The sequence below is a fragment of the Cucurbita pepo genome, chromosome LG02 (genome assembly GCF_002806865.2).
Source record: "Cucurbita pepo subsp. pepo cultivar mu-cu-16 chromosome LG02, ASM280686v2, whole genome shotgun sequence".
In the NCBI taxonomy this organism is placed as follows: domain Eukaryota; kingdom Viridiplantae; phylum Streptophyta; class Magnoliopsida; order Cucurbitales; family Cucurbitaceae; genus Cucurbita; species Cucurbita pepo.
In genome coordinates this window covers 9,493,723-9,510,088 of record NC_036639.1, presented here as the reverse complement: position 1 = coordinate 9,510,088, position 16,366 = coordinate 9,493,723, and the positions used below count along the sequence as shown (strand labels likewise).

The 16,366-nt window shown below is 37.0% G+C and overlaps 2 protein-coding genes across 2 annotated transcripts; one reads left to right on the top strand and one right to left on the bottom strand.

The window, feature by feature from the left end:
- LOC111789304 (1-acyl-sn-glycerol-3-phosphate acyltransferase 2-like) lies at positions 1-6,310 on the bottom strand. Its single transcript, XM_023670026.1, has 11 exons — positions 5,594-6,310; positions 4,908-5,030; positions 4,644-4,683; positions 4,485-4,558; positions 4,214-4,273; positions 3,930-4,007; positions 3,643-3,801; positions 2,070-2,195; positions 895-987; positions 728-814; positions 1-467 (listed from the first exon to the last, which is right to left on the bottom strand). The coding sequence occupies exons 1-11, from the start codon at positions 5,672-5,674 to the stop codon at positions 222-224; spliced, it is 1,167 nt and encodes a 388-aa protein (XP_023525794.1). The 5' UTR covers positions 5,675-6,310; the 3' UTR covers positions 1-221.
- A 2,563-nt stretch (positions 6,311-8,873) lies between these two features.
- On the top strand, positions 8,874-11,566 carry LOC111789092. Its single transcript, XM_023669737.1, has 3 exons — positions 8,874-9,716; positions 9,798-10,313; positions 11,398-11,566. Exons 1-3 carry the CDS (start codon positions 8,883-8,885, stop codon positions 11,524-11,526), a joined length of 1,479 nt encoding a protein of 492 aa, XP_023525505.1. The 5' UTR covers positions 8,874-8,882; the 3' UTR covers positions 11,527-11,566.
- The last annotated feature ends 4,800 nt before the right edge of the window (positions 11,567-16,366 follow it).

Here is a 16,366-nt window from a genome sequence, read left to right as displayed (position 1 = left end):
TCTCAAAACAAGACAATTATTTTAAAAACAAAAGAATCGAACATCAATCTGGTAATTTGCCAGTCAAATACACGATGCTGGGGAGGCAAATGTTTAGTTTGAGAAGGAAAAAGACTTGACATAGAATACAGTAGCTAAAACACAACCTACAACTGCATGTAAACAAGTAACCGTGTGTAAAAAATACAAGGTTTTTGACAAAAGTACAATATATCTAGAGTCTAGTTCTGTTTAGACTGCCCTGTGGTGTCAAGTGGTTCGCCACTGCTCTTAGGCTTGACCGAGACGACCTTTGCAGGGGTTGACCGCTCTGATTGGGAGAAACGTATGAGGATCTGCATGAGAACTGTAACAATGGCGAGGCAGGATGCTGAGAAAGTAAGACCTTTCCATGAGGATAAGAAGGAAGAGCCTTGAAGAAGCTTGAGGGAACCCAAGATGAGTAAACATGTCCATGAAATTACTACCTGTTCACAGTAAACAGAAAAAAAAAATTACAGCTCTTGATTAAGTTACACCTCAAAACCTAATCATGAAAAGCACTCAAAACCCACTCACAAAATCAAGCAAAGAGTTACTAAATTTCGCAATAAAATTCCTCAATCCAACACAAAATAGTTTTCTAGAAGTGTAGACTTAAAAAACAAGTGCTATAAACATTTCTCTAGTTCAAATATTATGTAAATTTAACTCTTTATTTTGTGGGTGGAGGCAGGGAGGAGCTTACCAGGAGAGACTTGATTGGCCGACCAAGGTCCTGTAATTCTTGGTCACTAAAGGTGTCTTCTGCTACATGCTTATCCATCAGCGCATCCTGGAAGGCAAGAAACAAGAGGGTAAGACAATTGATCCATGGCATTTCACCTATAACAGGACTGACTGGATAATATAAACCTTGGCCACAAACATATCTCTACACCATTGTGCAATGGCATCGTCTGTCTCAGGCAATTCCTTCATTGAATGTCGCTTTATGTGCACATGTACCTGTAATAGCAGATGGAGATAGATAAGGGAATTATCTAAAGATAGAACCAATGACCAAGCATTGAATGTCGCTTTAGTGATCAATCTCTATGATTTTTTTTGTAACAATCAATTAGGTTTGTTCTTTGGCCTTTTTTTTTTTTTTTTTTGCTAGTTCGGCTCAAATTTATTTTTTTCAACCTTTGTCAGGTTGTCTTCTTTTGTAGGATCAATATTGTCTACTTTGAGTATAAGATCTCATGACTTTGCTTTTGGTTTCCTCAAAAGACCTCGTACCAATGGAGATGTATTCCTTATTTATAAACTCATGATCAACCCCTTAATTAGTCGATGAGGGACTCCTCTCCCAACAATCCTCAACAATTCTCCCCTCGAACAAAGTACACCATAGAGCCACCCCTGAGGCCTATGGAGCCCTCAAACAAAGTACACCTTTTGTTAAACACTTGAGTCACTTTTGACTACACACCTTCGAGGCTCACAACTTCTTTGTTCGATGTTTGAGAATTCTATTGACATGGCTAAGTTAAGGGCAGGGCTCTCATACCATGTCAGGAACCATGGCCCTCCACAATGGTATGATATTATCCACTTTGAGCATAAGCTCTCATGGCTTTACTTTTGGTTTTCTCACAATGTCTCATACCAATGGAGATAGTGTTCCTTACTTAAACTCATGATCTTTCCCTTAATTAGCCAACGTGGGACTACTCTCCCAACAATCCTCAACATGCATATTCTTTAATTGAGATTCTCAACAAAAGTTCGATTTCCCATGTGTGTCCACGTGTATTAAAATAATTAATAAGTTCACATTTTAACTTTACGATGATTTGTGCGTGGAGTTTGTCTTTAATTTAATTGTTGAAGGTTTAATTTAATTGTTGAAGGGTACAAACTTAATCACCCATACCAATCAAGATTATTGAATCCCATATTCACTACTAAAGTAGAATAGAAAATTAGTCCCAATTCACCAAGCTCTACTAAAGCAACGAAGAACTCTGCTTTGACCCTCCAAATAGATTTAGCCATTAAAAGGAAAAAATTAGGGAAAAAAACACTTATCCAAAGCAACTTACCACAGAAGGCTGCCCCTTGAAGAGTCTTAGCATTGTCGGTGGAGGTGAGCTTTTGGGAATAGCTACTGTTACATCATAAATTGCTGGAACAAATGAGCGCATATGACCTACGGCTGACACAAAACCCTGAAAGCAGCAGAATAACAAGTTATGATAATTCTTAGGCAACAAAAAAATATAGATCAATACATGCTAGGTGAATAAATGTAAGTACGATCGAATGTTTTCTAATTACAACACACAAAAATGTGCAATCAAATAAAACTTGCACCAACTTTGCATTGATTAGGATCAAAGTAATGAGAACAAAATAGCACCAAATAGAAAAAACTCTAATCTCCAAGACAAACAAAAACACCCTTTAAGGATAAGATAGTTACGTCTATCATTTCCCTACCAAATAAAGGACAATAGAACCCAAGAAAAAGAAATGATGTGCTGCCAAAAGGAGGGAGAATAGAAGCCAGTCAATTATTCCTCATAGAAGAAAGGTGATATAATCGAGAAAACATAGAGCATATGGGTCAATTCCCAACCATTTGTCTTCCAAAAAAATAAGTGTCTGCCTGTAACAACCCAAGCCCACCGCTACCGGATATTGTCTTTTGGGCTTTCCTTATGGGCTTCCCCTCAAGTTTTAAAACACGTCTGCTAGGGAGAGGTTTCCACACCCTTTATAAAGAATTCTTAGTTCCCCTCTCCAACCTATGTGGGGTCTCACAATCCACCCCCCTTCAGGACACAACGTCCTTGCTGGCACACTGTTTGGTGTCCACCAGCCTTCAGGGCTCAATGTCCTCGCTGGCACACCGCCCAGTGTCTGCCTCTGATACAATTTGTAACCGCTCAAGCCCACCGCTAGCAGATATTGTCCTCTTTGGGCTTTTCCTTCCGAACTTTCCCTCAAGGTTTTAAAATGTGTCTACTAGGGAGAGATTTCCACACCCTTATAAAGAATGCTTAGTTCCCCTTTCCAACCGATGTGGGATCTCACACTGCCTATCACCCACCATACATTGAATAAACTGACAGAAAAAAGGGAAACCCACAGAAATAACTTTCCAAGAATTTCTGTGTGCGCCTTTCAAAACCCCTCTCAAGGTCCACTCATAAGAACGGGAAGGTACTTGCTTATCATGACCTTAAGCTGTATGGAGGATAAGGGAAAATGTCACAGCCATTTAGCTAACAAGGTTCTCATGTTGATCCTTCCTTCTAATCAAAGTCTACTTGTATGACATGCCATGAGGTGTCTCCTTCCCACTTTTTGAGCATATTCCATCCCCTTATATAAAAGAAATTTTCAAGCACAACTTAAAAGCCTTGGGAAAAAAAACAAAAAGTAGAAGTTAAATCATGCAATTCATAGCATGAACCAAACAAAACGAAACACAGAAGGAGAAGGGGGAAATTACAGAAAATAACTGAGTGGATTTTTTGTATCTTCTGTTTATTACTGTATTTCCTTTGCAGAGGTCTAGGAGTTCAAAGAAGGGGCAATAAACAATTAAAAAATCACCTAAACATGATCAGAATGAAAAAATCGCGAAAAAGTTGTTTCCAGTGAACTGACCTTTGTACGTGGAATCAAAACATTCCTAGGAACAGGTAATCCATTTGCATTGGCGTACTCTTTAGCTGCCAAAAGTTTTGCCTCAGTAAATCGAGTCCCTTCTACAAAAAGTGCCAACCAAAAAGGCAAAGGGAAGTCCTTCAACCGTAAAAGACCTGACTGTAGACGCAATAACATGAGACTCAAATGAAACCAACATGTGACGTACAGATAGAATCACATGGTAAAATTGAAAAGACTAACGAACAGTGAAAAAATCTATATTAAGTACAGCATGAATGTCTTACCTTTAAAGTAATTTCATCCTTGGCCCAGCTTCTTTCAAGAAAAAGATACTCGGAAAACCACATTGACCAACCTATAACCTACCAGAATAGAACTCTAAATGGTAAGTTCTTCCCTGACAACTTGGATGACTTTTGTCAGCTCATAGAGTTGAAATTAATTACTAGGAGAAATTTAGCATTAGTAACATGCCTACAACTAATCCATTAAAAATAACTTTAAAATTTGTAACGAAAATAACAGCAAGCTCATGAATGCTAAAAATACTTCCGAAAAATGAACATACTGGCAGCAATTTTGATGACTTCTTCATTACAGCTAACGTGCTGCCAAGACATCCAGATCTCTACCACATGAAATTCAAGATTATTAATAAGGAGAAAGTATAAGACAAACAACAAAATGGCATTAAACACACTGATTTTATGCTCTGATAGAAACACATAACATGCAATATATTTAGATACCAGCAAATGTAAAAATATGCACCCATAAATATGAGTGATACATATTGAAGTTGAATTATCCTTGATTAAGAAAGAAAAGGAAATAGGCACCTGAGCCAGAATCCATCCAACAAGCCAATCAATATCACTTCTGTGATTAGAGACAACCAGTGCATGTTCTTCACCTGGAAAAGTTCATAACTAAGTTGTGATTTGAGCCATTTTGCAGATATTTCAAAAGATAAATAAATTTGTAGTCAATACTCTTACCCATCAGTTTAAGGGTCTCACAATCTGTGTACACTTTAATCTGCATTCAAAATAGCTCAACAAATTGAGCTTTCAATAATCCAATCCAAGAACCAAAAACACAAGTTCTAGGTCATTTAATAACGATTCAGTGAAATTTACAAGAAAATTGATCATTTTGTGGCATCAAATATAGTAAACCATGAAAAAATAAGATAAAGTAATTAATCATTAAAATTCAAAAGGGAGAGAAAAACAAGCAGCAACAATATCACTATGATGCACCTTAACACCTGCCCACCAATCAACTATCCAAACAAGCTCCAACCACAACAACTCTGCCACCAATCTATTAATCCTTCTGTACCCATTCTTTGTTATCGGCCTTATAAGGATAAAGCATATTGCCTGAAGACAAGGGAACAAAAATTTGAGAGCCGATCACATCGTTCAGTGTGTATATATAAGAATAACCAGCAAAAGCTTTCAAAGAAGATGGAGTGAAAAAAACAGACACTAGCATAGCACAACAAGACAACCACAACGACAGCTTAGATGATAAACCATGATGGTTTAAATCATCAGGCGACTCAATGGTAACAAGCAACGCATACTATTAACCGAAAACACCTCGTGAGTTAAAAGCATTTTTTTATAAAAAAAAACGAATGATGAAAACAGGAAGGAAGGAAAACAAAATCTTAGCTAAATTTACAAGTTACCCTTGTACCACCAGAAAATTAATCCAAATAAAAGAGCAATAAACATGCATTTAGACGAGAATCATACTAATAAATTGGCTTATGGCCTGAAGCAACTAAACCCAACAACTAAATCTCCGCAACTCACTTTAACCACACACCAAAATACAAAAAAGAACATAACCCAACAGTAAACGAACTGAATCTCGATGAACGAAATGAAGAAAGAAAGAAAGAAGAACACACATGGATCAAACTAGTGCAGAATACCTGAATGAGATTGACGACGAGGCCAGAGACAAAGAAGAGGACGCCCAATGGCAAGATCACCAGGGCCGCTGGAATCACCATAGGCACAAGCAGGTAGTCTCCACGGCGAATTCAGACGCTTGCAGAAATGAGAGGAAAAGAAGAAGGCAGAGAAATTGGAAGGGTAATCTATACTATATATAAATGGTACAATTTATAATGCATTTTTAGTTTGTTGAAATGGAATTAATATGGTAATAAAACGTCATGTGCTTGGAAGTGAAAAGGCCCACTTGACGATCAACCAGGCTCATAGAAGACAAATTGTAACCCCCATTACTGAGACCATAATGAAGAATAAGCAATTTAGATGTAAGAGCCTTTTTACGTCATTCATTTCCTAATTCGTAGGCCCCTTCTCTTCGAAGGTTCATGTTCATGCGAAAAGGGGAGAACTGAGTGAAAGAAGAATTGAGCTGTGGAATTAGAAGAGAATCCGATCACTGTTTCCCAATCAGACAGCCAGACACAAACCACATCCCAATTTTCCAGGAGGGTGTTCCTTTTTCATTGCAATTCCGCTATACTTGGAAAACAATGCAAAGCCGCTAGGAGAGAGGCTGCGGCGCCACGAACGGAACAAAAACCACGGTGGCGGCAGCCGTTAACGGGAGAGAGCCGGCGGCGACACCGACCTGCAACAGAGGAGGAGAGGGCGTGTAGAAGAAGTGGCGTGGATAATTAGGGTTATCCACTTCTTTTTTATTCATTTTTATTTTATCTTAGTAAATTTTGCACCATTTATCTTAATTTTTTGAAATTGCAATAAATTAAATTTCACGTTACCAAAGAAAAAAAAAAATTATAATTATTCAAATTGATAATTCTAGTCACCCATTTTATTATTTTTATTTAAATTATAAGTTAGATGAATTCAAATCGTGCCATTAATCTAACAATATTTTTCCTATATAATTGTGTTATATTAATACTGGCATTCTATGCAATATAGTCTAATCCTATTATAAGAAGTACGTGAATTTTGTAAGTTCGTGGAATCACCCACGTCACATTTTCACTTTAAAATCTTCAAAATTTGTAATAACGGTTTCTTGAGGGATAACCTCATTATTTATCTTTATGATGACAATTTAGCTAATCGCTAGCAACGACCTCCCACTCTTCAAAGATTTACTCCCTCCCTTAACATCAATAGCCTGGTGCAAGTGCAACGGTGAATGGGGCAAATAATCTCATGCTTTTATAGTAAATGTGAGAGATAATGCTAACTTTATCATATACACAGAGTAGAACACTAATCTTGTAACAGCCCAAATCCACCTCACTGTTAGCAAATGTTGTTTTACGTGGACTTTTCCTTCCTCTTTGAGCTTTCTCTTAAGGGCTTTCTCGGGAAGTTTTAAAATGGGTATGTTATGGAGAAGTTTTCACACCCTTATAAACAATGTTTCGTTCCTCTCTCCAACCGATGTGAGATCTGACAAACTTCCTCATGTTATATTTGTACTCAAACTAGTCATTTCCTGATGATATCATTACAATTTACTAACTTTCACTATACTCCTAAACATCTTACTATTAGGGACGTTAATAGAAAATTTTTAAAATTTTGAAAGCTCTTTCTTACCGCTAAAAGTGCAAGTTATACCTGTGTGAGTCGACTAGATCAAATTAAAAAACATTCACTTTCATAGGGTTGTTTCCAATCAAATTAGATATTATTATCTTCATTCTTTTCCAACTATAAGATTAGGACATTAACATTCACTTTATTAGTAAACTTTATCATAATATATTTAATTTTTTAATATAAGATTTGCATGTTGAATTTTATACTGGTAGACCTTGTTATTAGAATATGGTTTTAGTACAAGATGAGTTATTGTTAATTTTTTTTATATTATTATTATTATCAATATGTAATTTAGATTTAATAAAATTATAATTATATAATCTTAACTATTTAACATAAAATTTTATTAATATTTATTTAATTATATTATTATATTTTGAAATATAATAATAGTTATATATTTATTTTACCTCTCTAAAAAATTATTATTTCATTCATCATTAAATGAAATATATATATATAATTTTAGAGTTATTTTGATATTAATTGGAACATTTATTTTTAAGCAGGGTTGAATTTATATATAATGTATATAATAATTGTATAATTTTTATCTTGGTCACAAATATAATTTTTTTTTATGGCTATAGATTTTATTTTAATATAATTAAAAAATATTTAAAAAAAAAATCAAATAATGGGATTTTGAAACCCATCCTTTGTTTCTTTTACTTTTTTATTTTGTGTTATTCTTACATTTATTTTTATTGGTTTCTTTCATTTTTAATTCATTTTCAATTTTTTGTTGTTTTTTAAATATGATTTTTTTATAACTCATTTAATTTATTTTCTTGGTTTTGAGTTTCCTTTTTGTTATTTCTTTTTTATTGATAAAAAAAAATTATTTTTATCTACCAATCATTTTTAAATGATTTGTAGGAGGGTTGGAAAAGGGGAAATAAATAAATTATATTTAATTTTTAAAATATGATATTTATAATTAATTTTTCAATTTGATTATCGTATACTTATTACAATTTTATTAAAATCATTTATTTGAAAATAACTATCTAAATAAACTCAAAATTCTAAAATTTAAAGCCTATTATTCATAATATACTTAATAATAAACAAAAATAAAATCAAATAAAATTTATTTATTATATACTTATCTCATTTAATATATCTCATTTAATATAGTTTACTCCCTTACCTACCCCTTAGTACTAAATATTTATAATTAAAATTTTATATAAATTTATTAAAATCATTTATTTAAAGGTAACTATTAAAATTTATTATAAAATAAACTAAAAACCTTATTCATTTAAGGTAAAAATCATACCACTTCCTCAAAAAATCTAACCTCCGAGAAATAGAGATTTAAGAGCAATGATTTCTTTCCTTAAAAGCAAAACAATCTAACGTGTTCAGTGAAATTAGTCAACTTATCCCGAACAACAATTCATTTTTGGATAGGAGAGTTTATGTTTAAAATGAACAATATCATACTATTGTGGAGAGTCGTGTTCTTCTAATAAACTCATCATAAACAACAATGCCAATATAAATTAAGTTTATTTGAGGTTACTAGAGTTTATACTTAAGTGAATAATAGCATCATGGTGGAGAGTCGCGTTCTTCTAATAAACTAGGATGCCAATATAAACTAAGTTCCATCTTCCCTTCAAACCATTCCCCATCTCGCCATTCTTCATGGACATGGCTTCTCCATTTTCACCTCCCTTCTTCCTCCTCCTCATAATTCAGACATTTTTTCTAAGTTTCATCCATTGTTCGTACATATCTGCCATCGGAGACCCCGGAATGAAGAACCCAAATGTCCGAGTGGCATTGGAGGCATGGAATTCCTGTAACGAAGTTGGTGCCGAAGCTCCTACCATGGGCAGCCCCAGATTAGCCGATTGCGCTGATTTGCAGCCCTCATCAGCTCCCACCATGGTTGCCCACAAAGTAAACGAATCAATTAACAAACTCAAGGCCGGTGAAAAATTCCCATCGGAGCGTTTCAAGCCATACAAAGACCCAAATTTATACGCCGCGGAGAAGGAGCGCTATCTGGGTTCATTATGCGAGGTCGATGGCTCTTCAAATCCATGGAATTTCTGGATGATTATGCTGAAAAATGGGAATTTGGACAAGAACTCTACGCTTTGTCCTGAGAATGGTAAGAAGGTTAGTGAAATTAAAACAGAGTTGAAGTTCCCCTGTTTCGGTGAAGGGTGTATGAACCCACCTCTTGTTTACCATAACTATTCGAGATTGGTGTCTTTGGAGGACGGGATGGCGTCTTTAAGTGGTGGGTTCTATGGAACTTATGAAGTTGATGCTGATTTGAGTAATGGCATAGGAAAAAATTCTTACTTTTCGGTGTCTTGGCGGAAGAATGTTACAACGGGGAGTTGGGTGTTCTTGAATCGTTTGACGACATCTTCTAAGTATCCTTGGCTTATGTTGTACCTTCGATCTGATGCAACCAAGGGCTTCAATGGTGGGTATCACTATGATGGTCGTGGCATTATGAGCAAGGTTCTTCTTCATCCATTCTCTTTTCACTTGTTTTTCAAATTGTGGAGATATTGAAGTGAAATTTTGAATTGTTATTATCAGTTGCCTGAGTCCCCAAATTTCAAGGTGAGGTTAACACTTGATATCAAAAGTGGTGGTGGAAAGGGCAGCCAATTCTATCTGCTAGACATAGGAAGCTGTTGGAAGAACAATGGAGATCCTTGCAATGGCGACACTACTACCGATGTAACTCGATACAGTGAAATGATTATCAACCCCAAGACCGGTGGTACGTGCAAGCCGAGCAATGTCATGGCTTGTCCGCCCTATCATGTTAGTTCTTCAGGAGAGAAGATATACAGGAATGAGACCTCGAGGTTTCCATACTCAGCTTATCATCTGTATTGCGGTCCTGGAAATGCTATGCATTTGGAGAAACCATGTGAACTTTGTGATCCATATAGCAACCCGCAGGCTCAAGAGTTGGTACAGATTCTTCCACATCCTGAATGGGCTGTTCATGGCTATCCTCAGAAGCAAGGTGAAGGATGGGTTGGAGATCCTAGAACTTGGGAGCTCGACGTTGGAGCTTTGTCCAACCGCTTGTACTTCTACCAGGTAAATCTTCTTTCTTCAACAACCGACTACACTAAGGAGATTACAATTCTAACCGTCCAATAGCCGATATTGTCTTCTTTAGTCTTTAAATAATGTTTTGTTCTTTTTCCCAATCAGTGTTGGATTTCACAATCCACTCCCCATCGGGACCCAGCCTTCTCGCTGGCACTTGTTCCCTTCTCCAATTGACGTGGGATCTCACAATTCACCCCCTTCGAGCCTCAGCATTCTCGCTGACACTCATTCCCTTCTCCAATCAATGCGAGACCCTCAATCCATCCCCTTCAGGGCCCAGCGTCCTTGCTAGCATACTGCCTCGTGTCCACCCCATTCTAAGGTTCAGTCTCCTCACTGGCACATCGCTCGATGTCGAGCTCTAATACCATTTGTAACGGCTCAAGCCCACCACCAGCCAATATTGTTCTGTTTGGGCTTTTCCTTCAAGATTTTTAAAATGTGTCTCCTCGAGAAAAATTTCACTCTTATCAAAAAAATGTTTCGCTCTCCTCTTCAACTGATGTTGTGAGATCCCACATCGATTGGGAAGGAGAATGAAACACCTTATAAGGGTGTGGAAACCTCTCCCCAGACACATTTTAAAAACATTAAGGGTAAGCTCGAAACGGAGAGCCCAAAGAGGCCAATATCTGCTAGTGGTGGACTTGATCGTTACAAATGGTATCACAGCCAAACACCGAGCGATGTGTCAGCGAGGAGGCTATTCCTCAATGGGGGTAGACACGAGGCGGTGTGCCAATAAGGACACTGGACCTCGAAGGGGGTAGATTTGGTGGGGTCCCACATCGATTGGAGAAAGGAATGAGTGCTAGTGAGGACACTGAGCCCTGAAAGGGATGGATTGTGAGATCTCATATTGGTTGGAGAGTAGAACGAAATACCCTTTCTAAGGATGTGGAATCCTCTCCCTACCAGACTCATTTTAAAAACTTTGAAGGTAACCACGAAAGAGAAAGCTTAAAAAAAAACAATATCTACTAACGGTGGGCTTGGGCCAACATGATGGCGAAAAGAGGTGGAAAGCTAAATAATATAAATATAAAGTGAGTGTTTGTTGGCGTTGTAGGATCCGGGAACGAAGGCAGCTAGGCGGATATGGAGTTCTATCAATGTTGGCACAGAAGTATACTTTAGCAAAGGGGAGACAGTAGAGTGGAGCGTAAGTGACTTTGATGTTTTGGTGCCTAAAGATTAGAGATGGTGCCTAGAGATGGAGGCTAGTCTGTCATTTTTAAGTTAATGGGCTACAATATTTACTATATGAAGTATAATGCTATTTTTCTTTTTTATCTTTAATATATTAAAAATTAATTTGAAATATATAAGTAAAACAACGCTCACGCTTTCCCTCAGCTTTCACTCCACGCTGTGTTTTGTTCTCTTCTCCAATCAACGTGGGACATCACAATCTACTCCCTTCGGAGCCTAGCGTCCTTATTGGCACACCGCCTTGTGTCTACCCCCTTCGGAGAACAGTGAGAAGGCTAGCACATCGTCCGGTGTCTGGCTCTAATACCATTTGTAACGGCCCATATCTACCGCTAGCAGATATTGTCCTCTTTGGGCTTTCCCTTTCGGACTTCCCCTTAAGCTTTAAAACGCGTCTGCTAGGGAAAGTTTCCACACCCTTATAAACGTGTTTTGTTCTCTTCCCCAACGAATGTAGGACATCACATTAAGTATCACTAATTAATAATTTATTTATAATCCAACAATTAACTAAGTCCCTCTCGAGTCAATGAACAGGTGGACCCTATTGGTGGCATTATTTTTTGAGCTCTAGTCTGTAACCCTATTGTTAAAGTTTCTAAAATGAGAGGGTGGACCCCATTGTGGCATTATGTTTTGAGCTCCAGTCTCTAAAATGGTAGTTATTTTGAATCGACTACAAAAGTCATTGTAAAAATCAAAGAACAAGCCTTTATAGATAATATTTCATACGTCACTTTGGATTAAGATCGAATCACATATAATCATCTTGTGAAATATTTATCTTCTCAATCAATGAATTAATAAAGAGAGATAAAATATTTTGTACACCAATCTTATAAAATTCATTGTATAGGATACCTACACTCACATGTCTCTACATAAACGATTTGAATCAAACCATTTCTAATAATACAATGAAACATCTCTAAATTCAGACCTGTATTGTAGAATCTTGTCATACATGATCAAGACACCTTCTCTCGAATCAGGTGAACTGTCCAAAAACTCTTATTCAAATAAGCTTGATTTTGAACTTTCCATGAAAACTAATGCTTGGACTATAATTAAGGAAGTGTGGAGGAACATTTGGGACAAGAATGGAAGCTCGAGAGTGGCTAACTCAAGAGAATCGAGTTTCTACTTTACGGGTATGCCACTCTCGAATTTTTTAAAATTCAGTAGCAATAATCCATCAAATTTCCCTCATCCCAATTTCTACATGTTCTAAATGAGGTACCCAACAGGTTTTTTTTTGAAGGATTTGAGAGCGGAAAGTGACCCAAACGTAGTCTCCCCATTCGAGTTCCATTTTTTGAAGGCTTTCGGTTTTTTGTGATAGAATAGCTTTCGACAAAAAAAAATTATCATCTCGGGTTCAATCCATCATCCTCACAGCACTCTCCAGGTTTTCTTATTATTTTTTTTTTAAATTAATGAAATACTCATCTTAATTTAGTAAATAATTAATAAATTGGTTTATTTTGGAAGGTAGATGTGGCCATCCTGGAGGAGAAACTAAACTTCACCCCTTAGCTTGCACACTACTGGACTACTTTTCTTATCGGGTGAGCATAGACCATTATATTAAACATAATGATCGTTTTCCTGCCTGACTGTCGCAATATTATGTTAAACATAATGATTGTTTTCCTGCCTGACCGTCGCAACATTATGATATACATAATGATTGTTTTCCTGCCTGACCGTCGCAACATTATGATATACATAATAATCGTTTTCTTGCCTGACCGTCGCAGCATTATGATATATATATAATGATCGTTTTCCTGCTTGGTCATCGCAGCATTATAATAACCATAATGATCGTTTTTTAGCCTCGTAACGTACGCATTCGTACTACTGTGAAGGGTAAGGGGTATCCCCAAATGCATGAGTACATAATAGTGCATGAGGTCCTAACATTTTTCCATTTTCGTTATCATTTAGTACAACACCGCTAGCATTTTGTACATACCATATCGTTGTTTATCATCATTTTACATATCGCTTATCATATCTTTCATGCATACGTCGGGGGTTCTATTTCATTCTAGTTTGTTGTTTTGCATGTCAAGCACATCATATCATTCAGATTACATAAATATATCGTATCATAATACTTCATGCTTCCAGACATAAAAATTTCCATCATATACATATCATATCATAGTAGACCACATCACAATCATATCATAAACATGTCACTTATCACATATGTTGTACCATAACATATTTCATATCATTTTCATATCATATCACAATAAATAAATAAACATATCAATTATTTAAAAAAATGCTATTGATTCTAATTTGAACCCAAAATAATAACGAAAGCCTAACTTACCTTTTTTTTTTTTTTGGACTCGAGGACCTCCATCATCCTTGATGATCATTCTTTTATTGTGATAGTTAAGATGGATGACTTTTTTGGACTCCAGGACCTCCATCAGCCTTGAATTCGTTAGCTCTACCCGTCTCCATCATTCTTTTATTGGATTTCTGGGAGTGATTGACATGTTGGGGTCACAAGCTACAATCTTCTTAGGAGGTTGTGACACTCTACCCCACTTAACCTAGTCATCATCCTTGATGAATTTTTCGGGGGCACAATAACATAGTTGATTGTGACACTCTAGCCACTTAATCTCGGCATCACCCTGATGACAACCCAAATATCAAACTAAATGCTAACATGACCCGCTGAACTTTCATCGTGCCCCAAAATGAATACGAAAACTTGCGCACTACTTATGGGCTATCTCAGTGCCGGACCTTCTCTCGCTCTTCAAGACTCACAATCTAAGTAAAAAAAAATAATATAACTGCCCAATAGTTGTGGGCTATCCTCGTGTGGCAACGAAAACGAGCGTAAGTTCATCATGGCTAAGATCTCTTCTCAACTATAGTGCCGACATAATCTTCACCCTCTTGGTTGACGGGCATTTCATTAGGGGCATGAGAGTGACTTTGTGTTCTAATAAGAAATCCATCCTTAACATGATGTCGAAGTCATCCATCTTAACTATCACAAGGTCGGTTTGCTGGTCCAAGTTTTTAGCTTAATCAGAGTTGTCTTTGCAACTTTTAAGACTGGGTAGAGCTAACGAATTGAAGGCTGTCATCTTTCCTGTATATTGATGCCAAAGGATGTTCAAGTATTTTTCTTCGGTCTCCAACATGAAGTTGTGGGTGGCTCCAGAGTCAATAATGGTATTCTTGGTCGCTTTGTGGTTAACCTAGGCCTCGATATATATAAGACCGCGTTCCACTAGCTCTTCTATCCCTTCCACTCTCCTTTGGAGAATAGATAAGTACATTAGTGCCCCCATGCGAGGGTGTTCAACATTTTCAACCAACGGTGTTTTATTTTTTTTCCGTCTCATACTCGACTTCATAATTCATTTAAAATTTTGTTTGGAAGGAATATAGTGTTTCCTTCTATGGGCATTCAAATTCTCTATGGGCCCCAGTACATATGAAGTAAGACAAGGAGCCGTGACAGTGACTATTCTGGCGGGGAAACCTTCTAGTCTGTCACCTCCCTCGCCTTTAGGAGAATTGGGTCGATAATTTTTATTACCCCACTTACAAAATCCTGGTTTCGCCTTTAGTATTGGGATATATTGTTGGTAAGTCTAATAGTTGTTTGGCTGTAGCTTAGGTTGTGGAAAGGTCTTGAACCCTTTGTTCATAGAACTTGTCCTGGCCCATTGCTTAAGCCCTTCACAAAACTGATGACCTTGTCTTTCTCGGACATGTCACAAATATCCAACATAAGTCCAAAATACTGCTTAACGTAGTCTCAGATATTCCCAATATGCCTAAGTTCCCTTAACTTCCTCCTTACTATTATCTCGACATTGTTTAGGAAGAACTATGAGCGGAGTTCTTGTTTTAAACTCTCCAAGTGTCCATGGTATATCGACCATCTTAAATGTCCATGTACTTGGATCTCCACCACAACTTTGCATCGTCAGCTAGATGAAGTGTGGTCAACGTGAACTTCGCCCATTGTCACGGTATTTGTGGCTTCAAAGTACTGTTTGAAGTCAAAGATAAAATTCTCTAAAGTCTTAGCGTCCCAAGCCCTATAGGACCTTCACCTTGTTAAATTGGACAGCATCTCTAATTAGGGTTTGGTTCCCCGGTGCTTTTATGGTGAGATTTAGTTTGGTGCTCAAATTTGTCCCTTCATTCCTAATCACTCCAAGGTTTGTTCTTAATTCTTCAAACATTTCTGAAACCATCTAAATGATCGCTTATTGGGCATTGTCTTGGGCCTCGATATGTTCTTCCATCCGGGCAACAGAGCCCATAAAGTTATCCCCACACTCGAAGCCACCAACAGTTGTGACCTTGTCTTCTAGAGGCTCAACCCTAACCATTAATGCATGAATGGGCATTGCTTCAAGGCGGTCTACCATTTTGTCAATCTTGTCAGATTCGGCGGCAATCTTGTTAATGCAAGACTCCCAATCGTACTCTTGTGGTAGCAGGACAACGAGTGTGTAGCACTTGTTCTAACCTAACAAACAAGTCAGTCGTATGAAAATCATAAGTCACGGACAATTCGAAGTATGATTGATCTTTGGTCACGTTTGAGAGAAAGTGCATTAGAAAACACGAGTGAGGAAATGCGTTGAAAATAATTTGTAAAAAACAATGCTATAGGCTAAGAACAAATAAGTAACAACCACAACTTTGATAACATGTAACCTGTATTCTATTTTGGGGTATTTTAGCACTTGTAGCCATGATTTTGGTGAACAACCCTACACACCAGAATTGATACCACAAAAATAGTAAAGACCTAACTTGACATA

Coding starts and splice junctions, on each gene's coding strand:
- LOC111789304 (XM_023670026.1), bottom strand. CDS start 5,674: ATGGTGATTCCAGCGGCCCTGGTGATCTTGCCATTGGGCGTCCTCTTC. Junction 4,274..4,484: donor TTGGATGGATTCTGGCTCAG/GTGCCTATTTCC, acceptor TTCATGTGGTAG/AGATCTGGATGTCTTGGCAG. Junction 815..894: donor GAGATATGTTTGTGGCCAAG/GTTTATATTATC, acceptor CTTGCCTTCCAG/GATGCGCTGATGGATAAGCA.
- LOC111789092 (XM_023669737.1), top strand. CDS start 8,883: ATGGACATGGCTTCTCCATTTTCACCTCCCTTCTTCCTCCTCCTCATA. Junction 9,717..9,797: donor GTCGTGGCATTATGAGCAAG/GTTCTTCTTCAT, acceptor TGTTATTATCAG/TTGCCTGAGTCCCCAAATTT. Junction 10,314..11,397: donor ACCGCTTGTACTTCTACCAG/GTAAATCTTCTT, acceptor TTGGCGTTGTAG/GATCCGGGAACGAAGGCAGC.